Genomic DNA, 27,470 nt, shown 5'->3' on the forward strand with positions numbered 1-27,470 from the left:
TGTCCTTCTGGAAGCACTGAGATGATGCCTTTGGGAGTCAGGATGCAAGTCTTCCACAGGACTGGAGCTACTATCTGAGCCTGGATAGTTTGCCTGTGAACTTGTGTGTCCCAGTAGAGTTTAAGCCACTGTTCTCTGGTTGGCAATCAAACACGACTGCCTTTATCTAAACAACAACTAGGCATTTCACAGATTCTGTCTGACAGTAACTGGGCCACTCCAATTTCTCTAGAGACACAAAATACAGTGTTCACATCAACGCGGATCACAGACTGGAACCACTAAATGACGGGTACAGTCACTCAGTCGGGACCACCCATTTATAATAAGATATGGAGAAAGTTAATGTAGATTCTTTATTGATTCCACCAATGTATTAGATATGATAATAATAAATGGTACTTTTACATTCTCTTAACCAAAAATATAACAAATATTTACACTCAGTAAAAATACAAAAAGCATACAGAGGCACTGTCTTTCTAAAAGACATAAGTTTAAGAGGTATCAAAAAATAGGAGACAACATTGCTTGTTACAGGATACCTTACAATCATGGAATTGTGCAGTACAATTGTTATTTGATTATTACAACTGTGCAATTTTATTTTTGTCTTTTGCTGATAAGCTTACATGTTTCAATTTTAAACAATTAAGTTCAACTGCATCATGTGTATGAAAAATAAAGAAGCCTTAAGAAAGCAAAACAAAAGCTGAAGGTGAACTAGGATTCAAGGTTAAGTTTGAAAACTTTGACACTTTTCTGGAGATTCAGCCCCTCTTCCTAGCCTTTAAGGCTATACTAAGTGGACACACATTCCTTAACATCACATTTTTTTTTGAAACTTAAAATTCTATCAGAATAACAAATCATTATTTTAACCAAACAAGGCAACTTTCCCCTTTTCCTATGTAGGGGAAAGAACTTGATAAAATTTAGGTTTGTTCTTAGATATCCTCAAGAGTATTGCGACATTTGCAGCCTGGAGATACCCTCTAGGAGGGGACACAAATGATGATGATATGGGAATTACCACCTTTAGGAAAATCCATAAAAGGGTTTTTTCTCCCCAAAGATTATTTTGAAAGCATTTGGAGAAACTGCTGATCTCAAAAGACTAACGAAAGTATGTAACGCAGTAATCGGCAGGAGTTTGCACGAGGGTTTACTGCTTCAGTTGCTCTCATAGATGCAGAGTTGTCAATGGGAAGACAGGGCAACTCGTCTCTTCATTAAAGCCACAAATCAACTAAAGACAAATGGGGACTTGGAATCCGAGAGAATACATGTTAAGGCTTCCCTTGTTTTAGTCCTATGAAAAACCCAAAGGGGTAAAAGTTACCCCAAATTAAAATACAAAAATCAAAACCTCATGAGTTTTTGAGAGATTCAAACATACCAAACCACAAAGCATTTGGCTTTAGTTCCTGATCAATGTGATCAGCTGATCCAAACACTCACACAGTTAAAGCAAAATAAAACAAAGGCAGCTATAATGTGCAAGTCCAAAACCAAAACTCTCCGCCCAGGGTATTATTTACATCAGTAAGGATAAAGACACATAAGGCTTCCATTTGGTTTGAAAGACCTGCTAAATAAACAGATACTGTGCACAAAGCACATTTTTTCTTGAGTACTGGATATAAAATGGCAAAAATAGATACCCAAAGTTGATTTAAAAAAAAAGGTAGTTATAGCAAAAATATTTTCCACTTTGTTTTGCTGTGGACATGAAAACAATACTGTGTAAAGCAGTGAAGGAAAAAAAAATCTGTAATGGAAGACTGCTGATCATGGGCCACATCACCACAGTGTGATATTCAAACCAGGATTTTTGATTCAGGATACTGCCCACTTCAAAGGGCCAAGAAAGCTATGGAATCTGCCTGCTTCCTTCTATCACACTGAATTTCTAAGGCTTATGTTTCAGGGCCATGTTCCTCCCCGCCCTGCCTCCTTTCAGGGGGATTTTTCAGGCATGCTATTTTTCCTAAAATAAAGACATAATCATTTTTGATGGGGACGCAAACTATTAACATTTATCATTTGGAAGTGAGTCACTATTTTAAAATAAAGGAAACAGGCAGGAAAACAGAGAGAGGAAGACACAGCTTGGGGAAAAGAGCAAACTATTACAACAGAAGTCATGTCTGACCAATCTACTATGAAGCAGATCCATTCCAGCTCCAAGTTTAGCTTGGGTAGTGAGTGTACCTCTGTGACTTTGGCTTTTCTTTTTCTTCTTTTTTTTTTTTGGCAGTCACTGAAGTCTATGAGACTCTTACTTGGCTTTATGCTTGAAAAGCAAATGAAAAATTTTAAACTTAATACACACAGCAAGTGTTATATAAAAATGTGAGGAATCTGCCTCATCTAGTAAACAGTTACAGAAATTTTAATAATGAAAGTAAGAATGCCATGCCCACGGAGAATGGAAAGGTAAGTCCTCTCAAGGCCTAAATGAGAATCAAGACAATCATTTCTGCAATTCTAGCTTCTGTTTCTCCCACGTATTTTCAACCAATTCTACCCTGGCGGGTTCCTAAGCACGACTCTCGGGAGCCGAAAGCTGCAAGCTTTATTATGCAGACTGGGTACGAGGTGGGGTGGTACGTACGCTGCAGAAGACACACAAATTCATCTTTGTGACCCTAACACCTATGAACATCTAACACCTTTTCTCCTTTAAAAAGAGAAAAGAACTCCTTATCTGAGAGAAACTTCATGATAGGTTTTCCATAGAGTTCTCTACTGAATGGGTGTATAGCTTTATACTTTCAGTTACCATTAGATACAGCATGATTTTTCACTTCAAGAATTCAGACATGTCATTAAACATCAAACATCAACATTTGGATTTCTGGAAAGTACAGTTCCGACAAGCTCCATTGTATCACCTCCCTCTTTTCCCAAAGGACTGATCAGAAATCCTGTGGCAGCCGCGTCTGGCCTTCCCACGAGCAGCAGGCTCCCGACACCTCAGTGGCAAAGGGCTTCCTGTCCACTCCACTGAGCCCTACATTGCACGGTGCTCCGGAGCAAGTCACATCTCTGCACAGGCAAGCGTGCCGTCTCCCTACAGGTGACCTCTGTTGGGTCAGACCAGAGACAGTTTTACAGCCTCAACCCTAAACATCAACTAGCAAGAGCTCCCAAACGCAAACACAAACACAATAGCTTAAATAATAAGTTACTCTTCAAATACCTAAGAATATCCTTGGTATTGGCAGACATTCTGAATATGTTCATAAGCCCAAGCTATGGCTTGGAAAAAATAATACCACTATTAAAAAAATTACTTGTTAAAGGAAAATCTACAGTGATATACACGGGGATGACTCTGAGTTTGAATTTGTTCTGTAACTGTGGTCCCAAGGCAGTTCTGGCGTGCAGCGTCTCCAGGCACAGCATCTACAGCTGAGGAAACTGTCTGCAGGGATTACATGAAAGAAAGGATGACTCGGGTCTATCTCACTGTTCAGAGAACAGGGGACGAAACCTCTGGGTTAGTTGTAGCAGCAAGCTATTGGTTGGCAACGGCCTGTGGGATGACGTGGTTCTGCCAGCTCCGCTGTGTCTTTCGGTGGTCTTCAAAAGGGGCATCCAAAGGCTACACTGCTGAAACTTGTTCGTTTTCTGAAAATAAAAAATAAAAACAAAATTTACTGGTAGAGCAGCATACTAATGAAGAAAATAATCTAATTTTATCTGTTTATACAATTATGTCAATTTCAACCAAGAGATCCTCTTGAATATCCCGTATCAAGGCCCAGGTTTTACTGTAATGACATTTCTAATTTTTGACCACACTGAATGTTGATGATAAACTACAGCCTCATAAGTGTTTTCACATCACTTTATTACTTGTTTAAAAGGGTAAACTTCATTTTTAATAAAGTCAACCACTACTCAGGCTGTTGCTACAGCTGCAAAGTCAAGGTGGCATTTACTGTTAGGAGGCAGAACACTAACAGCATTATTCCAGGTCTCCTGGCACCTGAAGCCCAGTCCTAAGTTTGCACGCATTAACATAAAACACACTTCCACTCCCATCCAGTGCCTTCTCTCCACGCATCCTGCTGGAGGGCGCTGCTGCTCTACCGGAGGCAGGAGGGCTCTGTGAGAGCCGGCACCAGGGTGCTGGGCACACAGACACCAGCAGCCTGTCAGCTCCACCTCAGAACCACACCACCACATGGGGTTTTCTCATCTTTTTTACCAGAGATTTCTAAGGCACTTAAGGAAAACATTACTAATAAAAAGTATCAGAGTAAAGAGCATCTAGTGTCTTCAGCAGTTCATTTAGGAGCCATTAGGGTGCTGTGTCAACATACCATCTGCTTCGCTGTCTGCATCAGTCACATCTGCTAACTTGGGATGTGATGGCTGTGGATTCTGCCTCTGAGGCTGAGTTAGAATCGTTGATGAAACACAGGCCACAGGGTTGCTACTGGGAGAAGCTGGTGGCAGTCTAGAGAGGCTGTTTTGCATCATCTTGGACCTCTGCACTGCCACACTATAATCTGGAGGTTTTAGGTGCGGGTGGGGTCCTTCCTTTAGGTCGGCTAAAGAAATTCCCATATATCCTGGAGGAGTGGGAGGTGGCTCCCTATACCTATTGTCCTTCTTGGGTGAGGTGACACAGTACACTGGTATGAAAAATAAACAATGGAAATGTTAATGAAAAATATGAGAAACAAACAAAAAACCATGAGACTTATTATGATGGCAAAACAGAACTTAAAGTGAATAAATCTGAAATCAATGAAAGATTTAAAACATTTTTAAAAAGCTTAATAAACTTAATATTTAACCCTATTTGTAAAATACATAAACTGCATTATGGTTTTATAAACATCAAGTTAGAAAAGAGATGAAGGTGATGCTGATGACAAGCTTCCTTCTTCATTATCACACAAACGTCTGATAAACTCTTGAACACTGGCCCTAAATGTAACCAAGTCAGAAACATTTAAAAGTTCACCCTAGGGGCTGGTGTTGTGCTATAGTGGGCACCCCACATCATACCACTTATTCGGGTCATGGCTGCTCCACTTCTGATCTGGCTCCCTGCCAATGGCCTGGGAAAAAAGAAGATGGCCCAGGTACTTGGGCCCCTGCCACTAACACGGGAGATTGAGATGAAGTGCCAGGTTCCTGGCTTGGATCTGGCCTAGCCCTGGCCATGGTAGCTATCTGGGTGGTAAACCAGCTAATAGAAGCTCTCTCTCTCTCTCTCAGTCATTCACGATTTAGAAATGATGGGATCCATGGGGCCATGGGGCCATGTGGTTCAGGGTCTTTTCACAATCTTCCTGAAACAGAATCCATTGTTAGCTGGCACTTCTCGAGACCCATTACCAGTCTGGGCAATTAACTTTACCACTCTTGATAAAGAAAAACTCCTTCAGGTACCTACTAACATTTGCTTTATGATTAAGTGGAGAACAAGGAAAAAAAACCTAATTTTTGGAAATTCACCTTAAATTTCTCTGATTTTTGGTGGACACTAAAGACAACAAGACTGGTGCTGTGGCGTAGTGGGTAAAGCCACTTGCCTGTGGTGCCGGCATCCCATACAGATGCCGATTTGAGTTGGAACTGCTCCACATCTGAGCCAGCTTCCTGCTGATGTGCCTGGGAAGGCAGCAGAGGATGGCCCAAGTCCTTAGAACTCAGCACCCATGTGGCAGATCTGGAAGGAACTCCTGGCATCAGCCTGGCCCAGCTCTGGCCATTGGGGCCATTTGGGGAGTTAACCAGTATACTGTCCCTCCCTCTCTATAACTCATCTTTCAAGTAAATAAACAAATCTTAAAAAAAAAAAAAAAATTACTTGGGGGCCGGCACTGTGGCGTAGTGGGTTAAAGTCCTGGCCTGAAGCGCCGGCATCCCAAAAGGGTGCTGGTTCAGGTCCTGGTTGCTCCACTTCCGATCCGGCTCTCTGCTATGGCCTGGGAAAGCAGTAGAAGATGGCCCAAGTCTTTGGGCTCCCGCACCCACATGGGAGACCCAGAAGAAGCTCCTGGCTTCAGATCAATATAGCTGCAGCCATCTGGGGAGTGAACCAATGGATGGAAGACTTCTCTCTCTCTCTCTCTGCCTCTCTTCTCTCTGTGTAACTCGGACTTTCAAATAAATAAATAAATCTTAAAAAATCCAACGGAGGAATGGATCTGAATACATGTTGATTGAACAAGTGACTTTTACAATGCAACTACCTGTACAGACAAAATACTTTAAAAAATAACCATTAGGGGTCATTGTGACAGTGCAGGGACTGAACTGTAGCTTGCAACACCGGCATCCCATAGAGTCCTAGCTGCTCTGCTAGTGCAACTCCATGTCAATGCACTTGAGAAAACAGCAGAAGGTGCTCTAGCACTTGGGCCCCTGCCACCCACGAGGAGGGAATTCCTGGCTCCTGGCTTTGGCCTGACTGTGACAACCATCTGGGAAGTCATCCAGTAGATGGAAGCATGGGCACACTTGCCCCCCCACCCCTTTCCCAATGCTACCTTTTAAATAAATGAATGAATCAATGAATAAATACATCTTTAAAAAAGAAATAAGTACCATGAAGGGTGGGCATTTGGCCTATATCAGATATTGGGAGTACTTGGGTTTGATACCAGCCCTGGTTCCTGACTCTGGCTTCCTGTTAAAGACCAGACCTTCATTTGTTCCTCAGTAGTGTATGTCTGTACATAAGCTGCCTTGGGAATAGTCTTAGAGGAAGTCTTAACTGTTGAGTGATTGAGTGATTACTGTGTTTTAGGAGTTAAATTTTATTAATCTACAGATGTAAAGGAAGTCTGGGTAATAGTATTGCTAAAAGTAGGCTTTAATAATAATAATAATAATAATACCAGTACAAGTAATAATAATAGTGGCTTGTGTGGTGGCTTAGAAGGGAAAGCCACAGTCTATAATGCTGCCATCCCATAAGGGTGTCGGTTCATGTCCTGGCTGCTTCACTTGCCATCCAGCTCCATGCTAAAGGCCTGGGAAAGCAGTGGAAAACGGCCAAGTACTTGGTCCTGTGCCACCCATGTGATAGAACCAGACATTTTCTCACCCCTGACGTCAGCCAAGCCCGGCCCTGGCCGTTGTGGCCAACTTGGGAGGGAATGAGCAGATGCAAGATCTCTCTTGCTTACTCTGTCCCTTCTTCTCTTGTAACTCTGACTTGCCAAAAATAAAAAAAAGCTCTTTTATAATGAAAAAATCCTTGCAAACATGAATGAACTAAAATTCGACTTCATAATGCAATCTGACATCTAAAAGATCAGTGTGTTTCTCTTTAAATTTTAATAACTGAATGTAACCATCCTGAATATCCTATAGAATTAAGAGAGACTATGATAATACTGATTCAAAGTAGGGGCCAGCATTGTGGCCCAGTGCGTTAAGCCACCTCTGTTGACACTGGAATCCTCTATCAAGCTCCGGTTTGAGCCCTGAGTGCTTTCCTCCTATCCAGTTACCTGTTAATGCTCCTGGGAAGTTAGCAGAGGAGGAACCAAATAACTGGGTTCCTGCCACCGATATGGGAGCCCGGGATGGAGTTCCTAGTTCCTGTTTTTGGCCTGTCCCAGACCTGGCTGTTGCAGCCATCTGGAGAGTGAACTAGCAAATGAAGATTTCTTGTTGTCTCCCTCTCTGTTGCTGTTTCAAATAAATAAAACCTTATTTTAAAAGTAAGGGAGGGAGAGACAGAGATCAATCAGGAGCTTCAGCCAGATCTCCTACAAGGGTGCAGGGGCCCAAGCACTGGGGCCATCTTCTGCAAACCAATTAGCAGGGAGCTGAATCACCGACGGAGCAGCCAGGACTCAAATTGGCACCCAAATGCAATATGGGCGTCATAGGCAGCAGCTTAATCCACTTTGCCACAATGCCAGCCCCTAAAGAAATCTTAAAAAACACAAAGTATGTATAGTCATTCTACATTAATAGAAAACCAGGAGCTGTTCTATCCAAGTATATACACATCACAGAAGACACACAAAAATATTTGATGGCTAAATACCAAAATGCACTAAAAAAGCTTAGAATGAAATCACAAACACTTATGATGTACATCCAGGCAAATACATGCAAAGTGTTTTGGACTTCATCACATTTCCTTTTATTTTCACTAACTACCAGTAACAGAAGATATAAAGCTCCTATCACAGGTAGCAATCGCAGTCAAAACACTTGAAGAGGTGACAAAAGGGAATAATCCCTGCATTATTTCTGCATAGTACTGTGATATTCTTCAATTAGAACAAACACATTTTAAAAACAATAGAAACCAACCTATTCCCTTAATGAAATACCTTCATACCAAACTTTTCATTTGAACTCTGGGGAAATAACTTGTGGAAAAAGTTCAAAGGAGTAAAATTCTAAGCCAAGATTTCCCAATGCCATATTTTTACCACTTAATTTCTCAATACCAAAGATGCAATTAAAAATAACACAACTTACCAATCAGGCCCTTCTCTGTACTTGAAGTGACAGTTTTATAAACTGGGTCGGTGGCATCCTTGGAGTCCATGCCTTCAGTGGACTCGGCAGGGCCACTCTCCAATACTCTCCGTTTAACTGTCCCATAGTTTGGCTCGAATGTGTCAGACAGAGAACTGGAGGAGGCCCAACTCTGTCTCGAGCGATTACTCTCAAGGCTTCCTTTACACTGACTGCAAGTTCTAGAGCAACCTTTAGGACAGGAATATGACTCACAGTCAGTGGGTTCCACTTCAGCAATGGGGTCATCCAAATGGGTATGTCTGTAAGAGTTCAAAAAATCCCAGCTTTTTGGGTTTGGAAGGCTTTGGAAATTGTCATGTGAACTGGAGGAACAGGAAGTCCAACTTCCACGACCACTGTCAGCTGCTTCTATAATGATATGTTCATGAGAAATCTCTTCACTGCTCATGGAAGATGACACAGCTAGACCCTTGATTAGAGATGGCTTCGAGAGTGTGCCCCTAAAATTGGAAATAAGATCCAATTAGAAGTAATTTATTGGCTTACTGGAAAAACTTTCCTTTCTCCATGTGTGTACTACTTGCTACAACAAAGTATGAAACATGCATAGCATAATGAACAAACTCAAATGCTTGTCAGCAAAGTTTTCTCACAATCTCTCAAATACTAAGGTGAGGTTTGAAATGAATAAAATTAAGTGCACATCTTCAGTCACGGTCAACAAAACAACTGGTGAATATACTGTGTCCTATGTATACAGAATTAATAATTTCCAACTTGAGGAACCATATTTTATTTTAGCTTAGCCTTGTAGAATGCCAAGCAATAATAACTTCCTCAACTACTCACCAAATCAGTTTATCATTTTTAGGAGGAGGGTCCTCAAAATAGGGCTTGTAGGCCAAATTTAGCCAACAGCCTGTTTTTGCATCAAAACAAAGAATGGTATTTTAGATTTTGAAAGGTTTAAACATAACAAAACCCAACAGAGAGATAAATACCTTGCTAAAGCTAAAATATTTGCTGTCTGGGCTTTAACAAAAAACAAACAAAAAGTTTCTCGATCCCTGACTCAGAGCTATACTCTATAGGCAGGGGGTCAGGAAACTACAGCTAAGGTCAATTCTGGTCCTCTGATTGTTTATTAATAAAATGTCTTGTTTTCTATATAGTTGATGCTTGTATTGATGTAACAACAGCAGAAGAGGTACAACAGAGATACTATAATCTGAAAACTATACTAACTTTTAAAGAAGAGTCTGCTGAACTTTGGTTTACAGAAACAGCATTTATCAGTGTAGAACCAAGTTTTTTTATGTTTTCTCAAAGATTTCCATTTTGTTTAACTCTAAACAGAAACGTAGAGTTAAAAATTTTTCAAATTAAGGTGGCCATTTAGCCAGTGGTTAAAATGCCAGTTGCGATGCCAACATTCCATATCAAAACCTGGCTTTGATGCACAGCTCAAGCATCCAAGTCCAGCTTCCTGCTAATGAAGACACTGGGAAGAAGCTCTGCTGCCTCAGCTGACTGACTGGGTCCCTGCCACCCATGTAGGAGACCTCCACTAACTCAAGATCCTAGCTTTGGCTCAGACCAGCCAGGGCCACTGCAGTCATCTGGGGAGTGAACAAGTAGATAGGAACATGCTCTATGTCTGAAAAAAAAGTAAAATAAATAAAAAATTTAGCCTTTGCTAGCTGATTATTTTTTATTCTCCAAATTACACTAACAGAAAGCAAAATAAGCACTACACCTAGTCACCCAACCTGTTAACAATGCACACAATTGGGTGTACTTCACCTAACATAACCTCTACCCTTACAGCCAGAATTTCAAGAACAACCTCCCCTTTTAACAATAACAAGTGCAATTTTGGGTTAGTGATTGAAAATATACATAATAATAGGAAGCTAACTGAATTCATTAGCACTTTAAAAATTAGCAACAATACATCTTTCAAAAGAGTACTTATGTCTATATTCAGTACTAAAACATGTTCTTGGCACTCTGTTTTTATGGAGCCTGCATAGATACCATGCAGAAAAGGAGGGAAAGTTCCAATGGAGGAGCATTTTTGACAAAGGCCACTTGACTTGGGTTTTGTGGTCATACAGACAAGGATTTTTTACCCAGGACCATGATGACTATGGTCTCCTGTTCCTGAGGGGTGCTCTGTCTTTTCCAATGTTCTGGTGGATTCAGGGACTGTCAGGACCTGCGAGGAACACCGTTCATCCTGAAGAGCTGCAGACATGGAGTCCACAGAACAATTGCTCACGATGCTGGACCGTGAAGAAATCTCACTGTGGCTGGAGTCAGAGAAGTTGTCAGATTTAGCTGATGGAGTAAGTGTGTAACCTGAACAAGAAAACAACAATTATCAAACTACAAAACAGGGAATAAGTGATGGGGATAGCCAGAGAGGATAAAGAAAAAAAGAAGAAAAGACAACAGCAGTTTCAGTTTCCATCCAAATAGACGTAATGGTGTCAATTTTCTCCACACATTTCCCTACACAGCCATTAACCTATCTACCCATACCACATCAAACCAACTCCATATTCAAGAAAAAGAAAATAAAAATACAGTATCACTAAGATTAGCCTAGGGAGCCAATGGTGTGCTGCAGTGGGTTAGACAGCTGTTTATGATGCCGGCATTCCATACTGGAGAGCTGGTTTGTGCCCCAACTACACTGCTTTTGATCCAGTTTCGGGTTAATGTGTCTGGGAAGGCAGCAGAAGATGGTCCAAGTGTTTGGGTCCCTGAATCCCATGTAGGAGACCTGGACAGAGTACCTGGTTCCTGGCTTTGGCCTTGCCATTTGGGGAGTGAACCAGTAGACAAAAGACACCTCTCTCCTCCCCTCTGTTTCATTCCACCTTTCAAATAAACAAATTCCACTTTTCACTAGGGATGAGGATGGAAGTCAGGATTCAAGGGAAAGAATTCTATTTTTGCTTTTTCAAACTAATATACTTACCCTAGGTACTCTGCTTATGCTACCTAAGAAGGCTTGCCTCAAACTGAGAGCCACTGTTTTATTATTTTTAAATTAATTATTTTAGATTTGGACCTAATTTTACACATTTCCCTTTTCCTCATCAACATGTAGAATTAAACAGTTGAGTTGACAAATTTAAGAATGTGTTATGAAAAATCCAGTGTCTACATGTTTATGTTTTTCTCTGACACTGCACAGCAGATGGTTAGAGAGATTTTCCTCTGCATTTTTTGGAATGAAGGGGTAAGGATGGAGTGAGGTGGAAGGATCCAAAACCAAGTATGCAGCATGATGGTTAAATGTATGTAATAGTCTATTTTGAGAAATGAAGACACGACGAAACTTTTATTTAGGATTAAAAAAAATGCTCTCATTAATCTTGACAAAAGAAAAGCACTATTGTCTTGTTCACAAATGGCAGTGGGCACAATAGCCGCATGACCTTTGAATCAAAAAAGCCTGCCAACCTCACTCAGAACTACAGGCTTTGGTTGTGTTATTGGAATTCTCAGGGCCACAGTTTCTACAAGCTAGGAGAACCAAGATAACAACCTGCGTGCACAGGTCTTTCTCTGCTTTAAGGATCTTGGAATTTATTCACATAAAACGCAAGCCATTATGGACAATAACTGTCGCACAGTAACCTTATTAAGTAGTTTCATTAACTATTTCAGAGAGAAAAATTCAGACCCAGAAAATGTGATTTAGACCTGGTTCATGGGGTCTGGAGCAGGGTAAATCCAGACAACTCAGTCCCTCCTGAAATGTATCTCACAGCTCTGAACACGGGATCACTGCCATCTGTCAATGTTGCTTTTTTAAGATAACCAAGAAAACAGATGCAATTAATTTTGCAAAAAAACAGGAAAAAAATTTCTACCTGTAAAGAAAAATCGTTTTTCTTTTATTTTATAGAACAGATTTGCTTCACTGTTTGCATCCCATACTGGAGTACCTGGGTTTGAGTCCTGGCTCACCTTTTGATTCTAACTTCCAGATAATGTGTACCCTAGGAGGCAGCCAGGGATTGATCAAGTATTTGGGTCCCTGACACCCACTGTGGGAGACCTGGACTCAGTTCTCGGTTCCTAGCTTTGGCCTGTCCTAATCCAGCCTTGGCTGCTGCTGGCATTTGAGTAGTAAACTGGTGGATGAATGGATCTCTTCCTCTGCCTTTCAAATAAAATGAAAATAAATAAAAATTTAAAACAAATATAATCAAGTCTAAAAATCACCTAGAGAGCTTATTAAAATATATATATATATACTGCTGGGCCAGTTTTGAAAATTCAAATTTATGATGTCTGTGGTTAGACAGAGTAATTGTAGTTTTAGAACAAGTTTTCTAGATGATTTTGAACCTGCTATATTGAGATTAGCTCCTCCTCCCCCAATCAGAAAAATGTGAAAAGTATGTGATACACAAAGTGTACGTGAACAAGGTGCAATTTCTTGCTCTTCCATACTTCTATTGTCTTTAGCTTATAAAGCAGCTGAAGCACTACTGTGGCAATAAAATTCTCTTGAGGCAAATTCTGACCAGATTGTCATTGGAGGTTTCAGAGTGACTACTGGTTCCTAAAAATTCCCTCTAGTAATTTCATTCACACACCCAGTTGCTAGCAGGAGGAAATAAAGGCAACTACAAAAAATCAGAACACAAAGTTTACTAACTCAATACATTAGAGAAATAACATGTACAAATAAGGCACTTTCAATCAATATGACTGTGCTACAGAACCTGTATATTAAATATAAAATGCTTATAAAAATAATATCTTTTATTTTTATTTGTATAAGTAATAGCATTTTACTGAGTTGTCTCCCAATCTTGGTTTGACAAAGGGCTTAATTTAAGCTACATTTACATTAATAAACTGAAGGAACTTCGTCAGAGCGTCTTTCTCCTCTTAGACTTGAACCGTGTGTAGAAGCAGTTTAAACTGTTACTGTTGCCTCGGCTATTTGAATTGCAGATGTCATTCCCTTTCTCATCTTTGATGTTGCTTCCAACATCCTTCACTTGCTCACAGCTGTCTGCAGCTTGCTTGTGATCTGCGTCCTCTTTTTTGCTGTTGACTAGTCTCTCCCTTGAAAGAGTTCTTTCCCTAAATCTTCTAAACGGGGATGTCATTCTTTTCCTGCTTGTGTTCTCACAACTTGTCCTGTCTCTATTCTCCTCAGTGGCCTTCTTGGAACTGTCTGGTCTTTTGGCTGTGCTCCTGGTAATCTGAAGGATTTTCTTTTGCAAGTAAACCCCACCTATTCCGGGGCAGCTCAGGCCACTGATGCTGGTGCTGGACTCACGGGGAGGGGCTGAGGAAGACCCTGAGAGGTGCAGCTGGAGGCTGGGATCAGAGAGAAAACTGCCAACTGGAGGGAAAAATGCAAAAACCCTGTCACGGTCATTTAATTCTTTCCAGTCAATCACAATCAGTCTTGTTTTTACATACTTAACACTTAACTATCAATTACTTTGTGTCAATAAAAACCAATACTCTAATAAAAAAAAACACTACAACATCTTGACAATATAGGAAAAACTGAAATCCAGCAACCTTTTTTTAATGCATGGAAAATGTACTACACCATAAACACAATAGCCATTGCAAGAAAACATGGGAGAAAAGACTTTTCTCCTGTCAGAAACTATCAGAAAACAAGCCATGTTAGTAATATCATAATGAAGAACATGACAAGTATAACAATATTTCGCAAAAGTCAATAGAATTTTCAACTAGATTTTACTAAGTAAAAGCTTACTTAAAACCAAGTAAGACATAAAAATAACATACATAACTGCTGTATTTATAAAGCAAAATTTCTGATCCTACTGTAAGTCCAAGGTAGCGAGGCTGCCATTCTTAAACATTAGGGAAAATGAATGTTTAAGACTTCTTGACTTTTTACTTCTTAAATATTCTTATTTAAATTATCTTTTAACAAAACACACAAATAGGCTTTTTTCTTAATTGTTAGCAAACAAAGACCTAATTCCAAAATTGAGAAAAACTAGGAACAGATCCTAATAAAGTACTCAGTGTAGTGACACTTTGTTCAATCACAGACCATGAGCAAGAACCTGTGTGTGCAAACACAAGTATCATATTCATTTGTGGTTTTGATAGCACATTTGTTGGAAAAATCAAGCAGTTTTGAGTAGAAGAACTTCTTTTGATCTCTAAAGATTCTAGACCTGACTGTGACAGGCTCTCGAATCTATAAAAAAGATCAATTGTTGGCCACACACTGAAGCCATAAAGGAGAAGAGACTTCTCTGTTCCCGTGCTGAGGGGGGTTTTCTGTTGCAAGGAGGAAGCAATCAATGGGTGTTTTCCTATCCTTGATACTTCTATTTACATGCTACATTCAGGCATAAAACATCGAATTAGATCCGACCAGGTTTTCATTCGACAACTGTCGACACTAGGATAATGCGGTGGGGGACATGACAGTCTTCCTGAGCATGAGCATTAGGGACACATGGGCTCTGTTCACCTGCACTACCTGTCTGACTAGAGGTACTTCTGCCAGTCTCATTCACTAGGATCTGAAGAGGGGCACTTTGGGTAGCACTGCATGGACAGGTAAAGAGACCAAAGAGTTCCGAGTGTCTTACAAAGCTGTGTACAAGTATATGACTCACAGAGGATTAGAAACCTGTTTTAGAAGCACACGCATTTTATGCACTATCTGTTCTGATTGTATTAAGCTTTCCTTAGTAAAATCTAAATGCGCATTATAGACAGTCTCAAGCATATGAGGCTGGAAAGGGCAGCTGAGCAAGAGAGCAGGGAGAGAAGACAAACTCCCACACACTTAAACACTTAGCATGCATCAGGCTTCACATATACTATTTTATTTAAATCTTATATGAGGTCCCTAAAATAGATGGATTGTTCCTCATCTTACGGGCAGGAAATGTGATCTCACAAATAAACTGCCTGAAGTAACATAGTGTTAGCAGGGAACAGAATCAATTTTGACATCACTGCCACACAAATGGCACAAATAAGAATGAACCCCAGGGTAGGAGATTTAATTTAGACCACAGGAGCTGAGACAAGTTCTGGAAGCTTATGGTTCCTGCTAGAACTCATAAGGTTGTCCTCCCTCTGCTCGGGTACCATCCTGTGCATTATTTAGTTTGCCACATTTGCCGCTTCCATGAAATGGCATCTACATGCATGAAATGAATAAGGATTTCATGTTTTTCATCTTGAAAGTTCTCCCTAAGCTTAATTGTAAAAATCCATAAGGGTATAGGTTATTTTAAATCATGATTAATCAAAAGATAATACTATATTACTTTTAAAAAAAGGAAAACATCAAGCTAATATGCTTTTTTCTAAACCTTAAAGTTGTTTAAAAATAATTTCCTGTAGAAATTTTTATTTATAAATATTCTTTTTTTTTTTTCTTTTTTTTTTTATTTTTTGACAGGCAGAGTGGACAGTGAGAGAGAGAGACAGAGAGAGAAAGGTCTTCCTTTGCCGTTGGTTCACTCTCCAATGGCCGCCGCTGCAGCCGGCGCACCGCGCTGATCCTATGGCAGGAGCCAGGATCCAGGTGCTTTTCCTGGTCTCCCATGGGGTGCAGGGCCCAAGCACCTGGGCCATCCTCCACTGCACTCCCTGGCCATAGCAGAGAGCTGGCCTGGAAGAGGGGCAACCGGGATAGAATCCGGCGCCCCGACCGGGACTAGAACCCGGTGTGCCGGCGCCGCAAGGTGGAGGATTAGCCTATTGAGCCACGGCGCCGGCCTTATTTATAAATATTCTACAGAAAACTTCAAATGTATGACAACATCTTGAATTTTCACAGATAAGGGATGGTGCTGTGATGCAGTGGGTTAGGCTGCCATCCCCTATCAGTGTCGGTTTGATGGGGCCTGCATTGTGGTGCAGTGGGTTAAGCAGCTACCTACAATGCCAGCAATCCATGTGAGTGGTGGTTCCAGTCCTGACTGTTCTACTACTTCCTTTCTAGCTCCCTGCTAACATGCCTAGGAAAACAGAAGATGTTGTTCCAAGTACTTGGGGCTCTTCCACCTACATAGGAGACCTGAACGGAGTTCCAGGCTCCTGGCTTTGGCCTGCCCCAGTCCCACCATTGTGGCTATCTGGGGAGTGAACCAGCAGATACAAGATTCCTTTCTCTTTCCCTCTAAGTCTGCCTTTCAAATAAAAAAATCTTTAAAAAAAGGAGGGGGGGGATACTGGTTTGAGCCCTAGTTGCTTTAGCTTCCAATGCCTCCCTGCTAAGGCACCTGGGAAAGTAGCAGAAGACGGACCAAGTACTTGGGTCTCTGCTACCCATGTAGGAGACCAGGACGGAATTCTGAGCTCCTGGCTTTGCCCTGGCCCAGCCCTAGCTGTGGAGGCCATTTGAAGTGAACCACTGGATATAAGAATGCTCTCTTGGGGTCCAGCACTGTGGCACAGCAGCTAAAGGCACCACTTGTAGTGCTGGCATCCCATATGGGCACCGGTTCAAGTCTCGGCTGCTCTACTTCTGATCAAGCTCTCGGTTATGGCCTGTAAAAGCAAGCTGGCCCAAGTCCTTGGGCCCTTGCACCTGTGTGGGAGACCTGGAAGAAGCTCCAGGCCACTGGCTTCGGATCAGCCCAGGTCTGGCAGTGCGGCCATTTGGGGGGGTGAATCAGTGGATGGAAGATCTCTCCCTCTCTTTCTGCCTCTCTGTAACTACCTTTCAAAGTAAAAAAAAAAAAAAAAAAAAAAAAAAAACTGTGTGCAGATCAATGTGGTGATGTCTTCTGCCTCCATTCCTATCTTTGCTTGCACTCTGTGAAAGTTAAGGATCACAGTTTGCATAGGAGAGCTAGCTACCTGAAGCACCATACCTGAAAAGCATCTGAACACTTCAATACAAACATGAGCAATCCAAAATAAGCACCAGCAGTTATGCTTTTCTTTGTGCTTTCTATTATCTGCTATAGACTAAACAGTGCAAAATACACACAGAGAAGCATTGCTGGCCCTGAGAAGAATTAGCTTGAAATGGTTTGTCTTACTTTTGCGAGGGGAGCCTTGAGGTGAGGCAGGAGGACTAGAGTGTAAGGAGGATGCCACAGAGAGTGTGTCTTCCGTATGTTTCTTACTGCTTGTTTCATCAGTTGTTCCTAAAACTTTCTGAGGTAAACTTGTACCTGAAAATAAAACCAAAGAAGCAGATAAGCATCATTTCACAATTAAAATGTTTGTCACTGCCTAAATCACTACGTAACTAAAGCCATGATGCACAGTGGCTAGTGTAGGGAACTGAAATGTGTAAATGACAAACGGACCGAATGACCAGGTAATAGCACACAGAGATTCTCACCTCCAGGTTACTTGTTCAACAACATAGCTGTTAGCAAGGACCAGACCAAAATAGTTCAATCATTTGCTTCTTTTTTTGCATAAGGGAAACCAATTTAACAGTCTGCATATGGTGCTTCACCCTCCAAATCGACATACTTGTTTGCAATCTGAATACAGAAGGCATGGATTCCAACTCTTCCCCCCCTTTAGAGGTGGCCTCTCCAACTCAGAACGAGGCACGTGGCAGGGGCAGTGCGGAAACACTGGCACTGTCATTACCTGCGGTGTGTCTGTGCTGAGAGTATACAGAAGAGGTGCAGGGCTGCCAGTCCAGCCCTTTTCAAGAGCACTAAATTCACATTACAGGAGAGAAGTAAACAATAGAAACAATCACGAATTTAGAGTAAAGTAGTATGGGGCCCACTGGAAACATTCCCTCATTACTCTGGATCCAAGCTGGTCTGGGTTAGCATAGGTCAAACTTAGCAATGGTTTTGTTCAATGTACTGATGTTTTTACATACGCCTTCTGTAAGAAATGTCAGAGAGCCACTGATGCACTTCTTAACTAGGAAAGTAAGCCCAACTATGATGACAAGAAGCCTTGGAATCATGAAAAAATTTAAGTCATAGTATATCCCACTACTGTTCATTAAATAAAGTTTTATTTATCCATAAAAGCCACATTACAGCAAGATTAAGAAAGCCACCTGGTACAAGGAACCCTGCCTCTCCATTGAGGATATCCAAGACACCAGAGTTAAACTTGTCCCTCTTTCAGTTCTTACACTTTGCCAATTCTGCATACAATTCTAAATTTCAAAGACACTGAAGGACTCCAAGCCCCAAGCAATTTCCAATTTAACTGTTAAACAGGTCTTGGATCCAGGTCCTCTACCTCCAGTCTCACTGTGCTTTCTTCTCATCTTTTTCAAACATAAACTGGATCTTAATTTTCCCTCGTTCCAATCTCTTCAATGGCTTCCCACTCACAACTTTCCTTTAGCATGGCAAGTTCTAACTGTGGCCTACCTATAACCACTCCTTCTCACCCTAGAGAGCTGTTAAATAGAGTGGTAAAACCAAGTACTTCAGAGCTAGCGGCCAGGGTTCAACTGCTAGCTCCATGACCTACTGGGAGTGTGTGGGCTACCCTGACCTTCCATGAAATAAGGGCAAAATATCACTGATGCTGTACAACTAACCTAAAGATGACAAGAATATACACAGTCAGGAAGGCATGTGAATGGTGTCCAGCACGAAGTGGCCTCTCAGTCTTAGGTGTCATTATTACTGTCCATCAACACTGCAAACGCAAAGGACACTCAGGCAGCAAAGGGCCCCCAACACCCAGCCAGCACTCAGCAGGCACCAACTTCTTGCCTCCGCCTGTTAACCTCCTTCCTCAGTGACCTCGGAGACTGACTTCACCTTCTTCTTCCAAAGTCTTACCTTATCACTGCCTCTGCTAGAAGTTCCTCTTTTGTTCTTTCCCTGGTTCTGTAAGCAGCTATGGCATAACAGCAAACACACTGCACTCAAGGTACCTGCTACGTGCCTGTATCACCAGACTGAAAATCTGGCAAAGGAGGGGATATTTCTTACTCAGTCTTTTTTTTTTTTTTTTTTTTTTTTTTTGACAGGCAAGAGTGGACAGTGAGAGAGAGAGACAGAGAGAAAGGTCTTCCTTTTTCCTTTGGTTCACCCCTTAGTGGCCGCTGCGGCCGGCATGCTGTGGCCAGCGCACCCTGCTGATCCAAAGCCAGGAGCCAGGTGCTTCTCCTGGTCTCCCATACAGAAACAATCATGAATTCTGCAGGACCCAAGGACTTGGGCCATCTGCCACTGCACTCCCGGGCCACAGCAGAAAGCTGGACTCTAAGAGGAGCAACCGGGACAGAACCCGGCGCCCCGACCGGGACTAGAACCCGGTGTGCCGGCGCCGCAGGCGAAGGATTAGCCTAGTGAGCTGCGGCGCCAGCCTCTTACTCAGTTTTATATCTCAAATAAGATCGTTAATATTCACAAAATTCTACTGAATATGTACTATGCATGAACTGAATAATAACGATGTTAGGAACCAAAAGTAATCTAGCTTTCCATCTAAAAGTTTAAGTTATGATACTGTGAAAACAATCAAAAGAAGTAATTTTGGTATTTAAAGGACAGACTGTACTTTCTAGACAGAAAAGCTGGACCCTTTACATATTTTATACTCTCTTCTTGACTCTAAAGTTTTCAGAAGGAGACATCAATGAAAAATCAATGTACAGTCATTCTTAGAATGATTAATTTCATTCTCAGTTTTTGTAGTTCCATCTGTACTAGATATCTGATTAAACTTACTGAATGCAGGGAGCCCTTGGTTTTACAAGATGTACTGCTTTAAGCTTTCTGGTTTTGAATGGATTTCAGCATTACAGAAAGAACAATATCAGATTTAATAAAAACATATATGTGGTCCTCAAATGCAGGAAGAAAATCAAACATTTCTGACCCACGAAGTGATGATTCTATTACATGGCCTACAACAGCTGATCTTCTGAGCACCTGAAATGATTTGTAACTCTAAGTCTCCTGGAAATTGCAATTAGAAGAATGCAATATTAACTGTGAATACTCACTCAACGCAGAGTCTTTAGTTTGTCCCCTCTTCCTGATAGGATGCAAATTCACAGCTGGCACCTGAAGGACCTGGCTTACTCTGTGGGGCTGATGCAAGTGGACTTTAGCAATCTGGCCAGCTGATCTCATAGGCACTGGAGACATTTCAGATGATTTAGCAGATCTTTTCTCATTTACATTTTTGGGTACTAATAGGAGGGAATAAAAAAAAGGGTAACTGTTTGTTTAGGCAAGGCTACTGTCAATGACAAAAACAACAGCTTGCAGTATGTCAATAATCTTTTGTGAAACAAACTTAACAATTTATTAGCACCACAGCATAATTTTGGAGAAGTTTCCATGCTGCTGTGCACCTTAGTGTCACATAAATGCAAACCTGTACTCACAGGTACCATATGCAGGCTCCCACTGCAAGGACATCATCTGGAACTTCTCCTCATCTGTCTCTACATCCAGACCAGAAAGATACTGCTTTACTTTCCGTGCCATTTGGGCATCCTCGTACAGCTTCTTGGCATTAAGCAGAGAGCTGCGGCGTGCTCGTTTTTTGTGACTACCTCCTTGAATATCCAGCATGTTTGAATTTGTGCTGCCTTGACTCAGTGACCTGCAGGAAGATGGAGATCACAATAAGGGGCTATAAAGATGATATTCAGCAAGGAGATGGAAGAGGAAAAGATTTTGTTCTGTTAATGCTATTGCATGCTGATACAAATGAGTTAAAAGATGAAGAGCATTAATGCAAAGTAATTTGGTACACAAGGCAATGTTCTGGATTAAGAACAGGTTTGACAAAGTGTAGAATTCAAAAGAGTGACATATTTTAGCTAGTCAGTGTTTATGCCTATGCAATTCATGGCACAACTGTGAAAAGAAAAGGCATCCCTCCAGCTCTGGAGGCCACCTATACTCCTGGAGATATGGCAAGGGGCAGTATCAGGACAAGTCTATCCACAGTCAGATCTCTACATCAAGGCTGTTAGGTAAGCTTTTTGAGTGGCTTTGCTTTTCTGTGCTGCTTTGAACACAATATTGTAGTCACCATTCTTGCCTATAGCAGCAGACTCACTCAGAGGATGTGAATCAATTTTACCAGTAACCAGATTTTAGTCAAACTTCAGAGAACAACCAATAAGATATCTTACATTTAATTGCATATAGTCAAGATCAGAAATGCAATAAAAAGCTACTTAGTGCTTCCAATAACATTTGGAATAGTTAGGCAGTATTTGGATTCTACAACTGAGGATCTTAGATTTTACTTTTGCAATGCTTCTGAATATACCGGAACTGCAAGCTGGGTGGAAAAAAAATCACAATTCACACAAGTCACTGCTGCACCAAACTCTGTATTTCTTGGCAAATCCCCTTCCACAACAACTACATGCAAAATCAACAGAAAATACCAATCACAATGCTGCTCCTGCTTCTAAAGAAGGCCAGCAAATATAAGCTCTTACATGCTCTTTATTATGAAGGCAGCTGCTGTTCCAAAATGCTAAGGGTACCACCTATGAATTTTCTCAGCTAACCTATTTATATACAAATATTTTAAATGTCAGATCTCCATCATACAATTTGTTCTTCAGTATTCACATACCTAGTTTCAAACAAACACTAGTATCCTAGTTTTCATAATAAAGTAAGTAGAACCTAATTGAAAAGGTATTACAGTTATTTTTTTCTTTCACTTTTTTTTTTTTTTTTTTGACAGGCAGAGTTAGAGAGAGAGAGAGAGAGAGAGAGAGAAAGGTCTTCCTATCATTGGTTCACCCCCTAAATGGCTGCTACGGTCAGCGCACTGCGCCGATCTGAAGCCAGGAGCCAGGTGTTTCCTCCTGGTATCCCATGCGGGTGCAGGGCTCAAGCACTTGGGCCATCCTCCACTGCCCTCCTGGGCCACAGCAGAGAGCTGGACTGGAAGAGGAGCAACCAGGACAGAATCCGGCGCCTTGACCAGGACTAGAACCTGGTGTGCCGGTGCTGCAGGCGGAGGATCAGCCTAGTGAGCTGGGGTGCCAGCCTTTTTCTTTCACATTTTAAGATCTTTGAAATAGAGGTGTGTCTTACACTTAACGGCAATCTTCAATCGCTACTTGTCTGGCCAAAACTGTGATAAGATTGTTACTACTTCCACATGCAGAAACCTTAAGACCCGCAGAATGATTTGGAAGAAAATCTGATTAATGAATTACCCTTTTGACTCTCAGGAACCAAATGATTATAAAGGTGTAGTGAATCTGACAAGTTCAACAACATTCTGAAAACTGATATCAAAAATAGATTTGCTCTAAATATTTGCAAAGCCAATCTAAAAGCCCAGTATATCTTTCTTCAGGACATGTTTTAAGAAATGCTGCATTACTAAGAGATTGGGCACTACTATGCAGGAAACAAAAACCAACCAATCAACCAGCCAACCAATCAACCCAAATAATCCCAGGGACTAATGACTCAAAAAGAGATTCATCAGATTCATATTCTGAATATGAAGTTTTAGAAAGACCTAAACCAAATGACTTGGCTTGTATTTTCCTGTTTATGTATGCACAAGAATATTACACAATAAAAAACCCAAAGCTAAGGCTGTAAGAGCACAGACTAAAAATTCTCAGTGGTAACTTGACACCATAGTGATTTTTCTTGGTGCTACAAACAATAACACATTCAACAATACTGATGTCATGCATTCAAAGAAATGCACTAAAGTTTCAATATTATAATACAAAACTTAAAGCTTTTAGTTGATATGTGAGGAAAAAAAAGGGCAGAGTATTGAAAAATCTAGGATAGATATCAAATTTAAAAAACAGAAATATTGCAGTCTCCTAAACTACTTCTAAAACAAAAGGTACTACTATGGGAAACCAAAATACCTAGTGTTTGCAAGCATCAGTCATCACACAAAGCAACTTTAAACCTGAACAGTCAATGTGTTAACATTTCAATCACTCCAAATACCCACTAAAATATACTGTCAAATATTCTTTACAATTACAATTCATTACAATTGTAATGCCAGGTATCAATTTCTATTTTCAGTGAGAAAAATCAGAGAAGACCAAGACACCAATGTATGATACAAAAATAATAATAGTACATGAGAAACACACAGAAAGAGAGAACAAAGAATAAAAGTCAAGTTTCATCAAACTTTAATGAAAAAACAAGACCACAAATAAGACAAGACTCAAGTAAATGAGGTGGCTCAGAAAAAAATTCTTTTAACATGGACTAAAAGCCATCTAATGCCATGACTTACTAGTCTTAACATAATTCCTCCATCAAGAAAAGTCATATTTTTATACCTAAAAACAAAAGGACTAAATATATAATTTTATGAGATTTTTAACCTTTTAGGATTCCAAATAGCTAGGCGATGCATGAGCAGAGACTTCAAACTACTTTAAAAACAAAAGGTGGCAGTTTCTGATTCTGTAACAATTTTAAAGGGAGGTAAGGAGTCTTTCATTAAAGTTTGTAAGAATTTAAATGGAGTTCAGTCAATGTCTAGTGGCATTAGTAGATCTAGTTCAATTTTAAAGTACAGCTTAGATAAAGGTTGGCTTTTTTTGGAAAATCACTGCAAATATGCAACCTTTATGAACAGATCTTTCCTCCATTTCTAGAAACTTACAGGATGTATTCACTTTCGCAAAATATGGCATTTGACTAAAACAAAGTGGTGTAGACCCTGGAATCAGACTACTTGGGTTGGATTCACCATTAATAAGCGGTAAGATTTTGGACAACTTTACCTTCCCCATGTGTCCCATCAGAATAATAGCATCTACTGACAGGGTGGTAGGAGAATTAAGTAAGATAATTCATTTGGAGTGCTTAGAACAGTATGGAACAAAGCAAGCATATAACAAATATCCACTATAGTTACCATCTAACTGGATCCTGTTACATTAAAATTTGAAAAGGACTTCAGTATGTCAATAACAGAAAAGTAAAGGGAAAAATAAAGCTAGTTCTATTACTACTTTCACCTTGTTAGCAAAAGGCACTTGTCAGGAATGTGGGTTGACAGGGTTAATAGAACGCATGCTGTTTTTTGTCGTGCATTAATGAAAAGGATGCAGTATATGTTAAGAGTTGCACAACTCTCATTCCAGTTGCGTTCATCTCTACACTTACCCCAGACTCCGCCACCTCTTCTTCCTGTAAGCAAGAGCCACAAACATTGAAGCATGTGTTTGAATAGGAAAGCACAGAAAAAAGACAACAAGTGAGAGTCAGAGAAACTATGCAGACAGAATAGAACAGACAAATTTTACTAGGATACAAAGTAGCTTAACAGTTCAATGACTTTAAAGATATGCAGGGGGAAAGATGATGAGTTCTGATACATACTGAACATCAAACACTCCACAATGTCTTTTAAGATATGCTTTAGAACACTTTTTTTTTTTTTAAAAACAACTCACTGAGAACCCTAAATTATTATGACACTTAAGGAAAATCATTTACTTACTACAAATTTGGAATTAAAACTTTAGGTAAAAATAAACTTTAAAAGGAACAGAATTTTTGAACTTCTCTAGAAAGGATTTTTAAGTTATTTATTTAAATGACAGGATGACATTATGAGCAACAGAGACTCAAAATTTCATTTTTAAGTGCTGAAGTTTCTCTAACAGTGTATCTTCAAAGAAATTTTAACCAGTAAATCCAACTTAAAATATCAGTCAAGTGGTGAGCATTTTGGCCCAGTGGTTAAATAGTTAATACACCACTTAAGATGCTAGGTTAAAAACAAACCAAAACCTTTTTAACACTGTTATCTTTATATCCTAACTGATCTAACTGATCAAAGGCTTTCTCTAAAGTCAACTGAATACTGCTAAAATAAAAGGAGTTATTTCTGTCCACAATAAATTATACAGTAACAAAATAGACAATCTGCTCAAGGAAAGATACTACATTTCAGTACTAACAAAACTAATTCACAAAAACTTCAGCTGAAACTAAATATAAATGGTTACTTCTCCCATACATTATCTACTCAACTCTTTCCCAAGAAAAAAAATCAGGCTTATTAATCTTATTAATTTTCTCCCACATGTATTATGGAAGCTCAGCTGGCAATTATGGCATTATCAGCTGTCTGGCAGGGTCACAAATCCACTGTTTCAGGGACAAGGTGATAACATGAGAGTAAAATGGAGGTTCATGTAAGACAACAAGGATTGGGAGGGCCACAAGACAAGGACATACAACAAAAACAAAAAACAATCAAGCCCTCCTCAAGGTCTGCTTTAGTCCCTGGCTCTTACTGTTTTCTGATTCCACACTGTTAACAGTGCCATCTCTCATGCAATGATTCTCAAGGGGCAGAAGTGGGCTAGGGAGGGAATAAGAGATTTAGCACATTGCTGTCTCCATATCTGGAGGATCTCAACTACAGCAACCACCAGATTAACTGTTTACAAAACAATAGCACTGAACACCAATATTAAACAAAACAAATAAAACCAAAAAACAATCCTGACACACCCTGGTTCTGTTTGGTTACAAAAATTCTCTGGTTGCTAAACTACAAAGTATTCTTATATCCTTAATACAGTATATGCTTTGAAGACACAGGTTTTGTGTCTGCCTCTTTAAGTCCTTGCAGCTTTAATCCCTTATATATTAGAAGGCATACACATAGACTCCAAAGAAAATCAGACCAGAAGTTAAAAACCACAATGTCTATTTACACCTCAAAACTCAGAGTTCAATAACATACTTTTTATAAACTTTACACATACATATGAAGAAGTCTTTTTAACTACATTAAAAATGAATTTTAAAATAATTCCTAATAGACCAGGTTAATATAGAATTACAAGTATTTTCCATTTTTAAAGAAGACAGAACATGATTAAATTTGTACTTCCTAAATGCCTAATGCACTTATATACAAATAAACAGCAGGATTATAAACTGCAAGGAATATGTTTTAGAAGACTGTAAATATGAATTACATGTAGAACCTTAAAAATATTCAGCAAAAAGACACATGCAGATTAATATCTTATAAATTAAGTTAAAAACAAGATGAAAACATTTGTTGTAATAATTTGTCTAAAGATCATCTTGTTTTTAGTATCTGCTTCTATTTTGAATAATGAACTATAATGCATTCAAAAAAGTAATATAAATACACAGCAAGTTTTAGCAAATCATGTAAAAATTGCTCTGAGCTTCAGCTCTTATATAAAAGGCAAGCTATAACCTGTTAGGGTTATTCTGATGGAAAAAAAAAACCCAGACTGTGTAAGGCACTTAAGTATAAAGCACAACAAATGGCAGATGATGAATAAATGGTAAAAATAACGGAGAGTATGTACCACTCCGTAACACTGTACACACGTGAATGCCATACCTCTGTCTGAACATCATAGCTGGGTCCATGTTGGCAGAAGTCATTCGAATAACTTGACGGATTTCCTTGGCGATCATTCTTAATTTTTCAAAGTTTACTAAACCATCTACTTTGGAGTCATTTCCTATAGAATAAAACCAATTTCATTTTTATATGAATATCTATACAACATGCACACCCTAAAACCTAACTCTCCAGATGCTCAGCCCACTCTCAGGCAGGTACCCCCGTGAGCTCTTGGGGACAATTTGAAAACTTGAAAACGTAGGTTTTACCAATAGGTCACAAGGTCATCTTTGGGCTTACTTAACTCAAGCGCACCAAGTATTCTTTGATTTATAATACTACAAAAATTGTTAAATGAATTGTAATTATAAGATATTCCGTAAATACAAGAATTTGACTTTTCTTGGAGTGGGGAAGAAAAAAACGTATAGGATGAAAGATTAAATAATATCAGGTGTGTTTTTCCCAAAGGCAGTAATTAAAACTAAGCAATGGCTGCCTCTTCGGTGAGCCATCTACCTTTCTTCTCCCAGAATTTGACTTTACAGTCCTAACTTCATTCACTAACACAAGTCTGTTCATAAGTTCCATTATTTTTGTTTCTGATGTTAAGTAGTTCTCTTAAAAAAAAAAAAATTCATGCAACTTTCAAAATG

At 39.9% G+C, this 27,470-nt stretch overlaps 1 protein-coding gene across 16 annotated transcripts in view; it reads right to left on the reverse strand.

The window, feature by feature from the left end:
* Positions 1–337: 337 nt before the first annotated feature.
* RAPGEF6 (Rap guanine nucleotide exchange factor 6) overlaps positions 338–27,470 on the reverse strand; it is a 200,629-nt gene continuing 173,496 nt past the window's right edge. For 7 of the 16 annotated variants that reach the window (XM_070076077.2, XM_089335843.1, XM_051844169.3 and 4 more), the window contains 9 exons: positions 26,809–26,932; positions 24,576–24,599; positions 20,819–21,039; positions 20,432–20,620; positions 17,520–17,654; positions 10,611–10,839; positions 8,476–8,978; positions 4,335–4,649; positions 338–3,636 (listed from right to left, as the gene is read on the reverse strand). In XM_070076077.2, the coding sequence (XP_069932178.2) occupies positions 3,611–3,636; positions 4,335–4,649; positions 8,476–8,978; positions 10,611–10,839; positions 17,520–17,654; positions 20,432–20,620; positions 20,819–21,039; positions 24,576–24,599; positions 26,809–26,932 (1,766 nt within the window). In that variant the 3' untranslated portion in view covers positions 338–3,610. Of the gene's footprint in view, positions 3,637–4,334; positions 4,650–8,475; positions 8,979–10,610; positions 10,840–13,140; positions 13,859–17,519; positions 17,655–20,431; positions 20,621–20,818; positions 21,040–24,575; positions 24,600–26,808; positions 26,933–27,470 lie in introns of those variants that run through there. The other 9 variants (XM_089335844.1, XM_051844171.3, XM_089335847.1 and 6 more) reach the window with 7 other exon arrangements.

Source organism: Oryctolagus cuniculus, chromosome 6, assembly GCF_051225735.1.
Source record: "Oryctolagus cuniculus isolate XC-2025 breed Fujian yellow rabbit chromosome 6, ASM5122573v1, whole genome shotgun sequence".
Lineage (NCBI taxonomy): Eukaryota > Metazoa > Chordata > Mammalia > Lagomorpha > Leporidae > Oryctolagus > Oryctolagus cuniculus.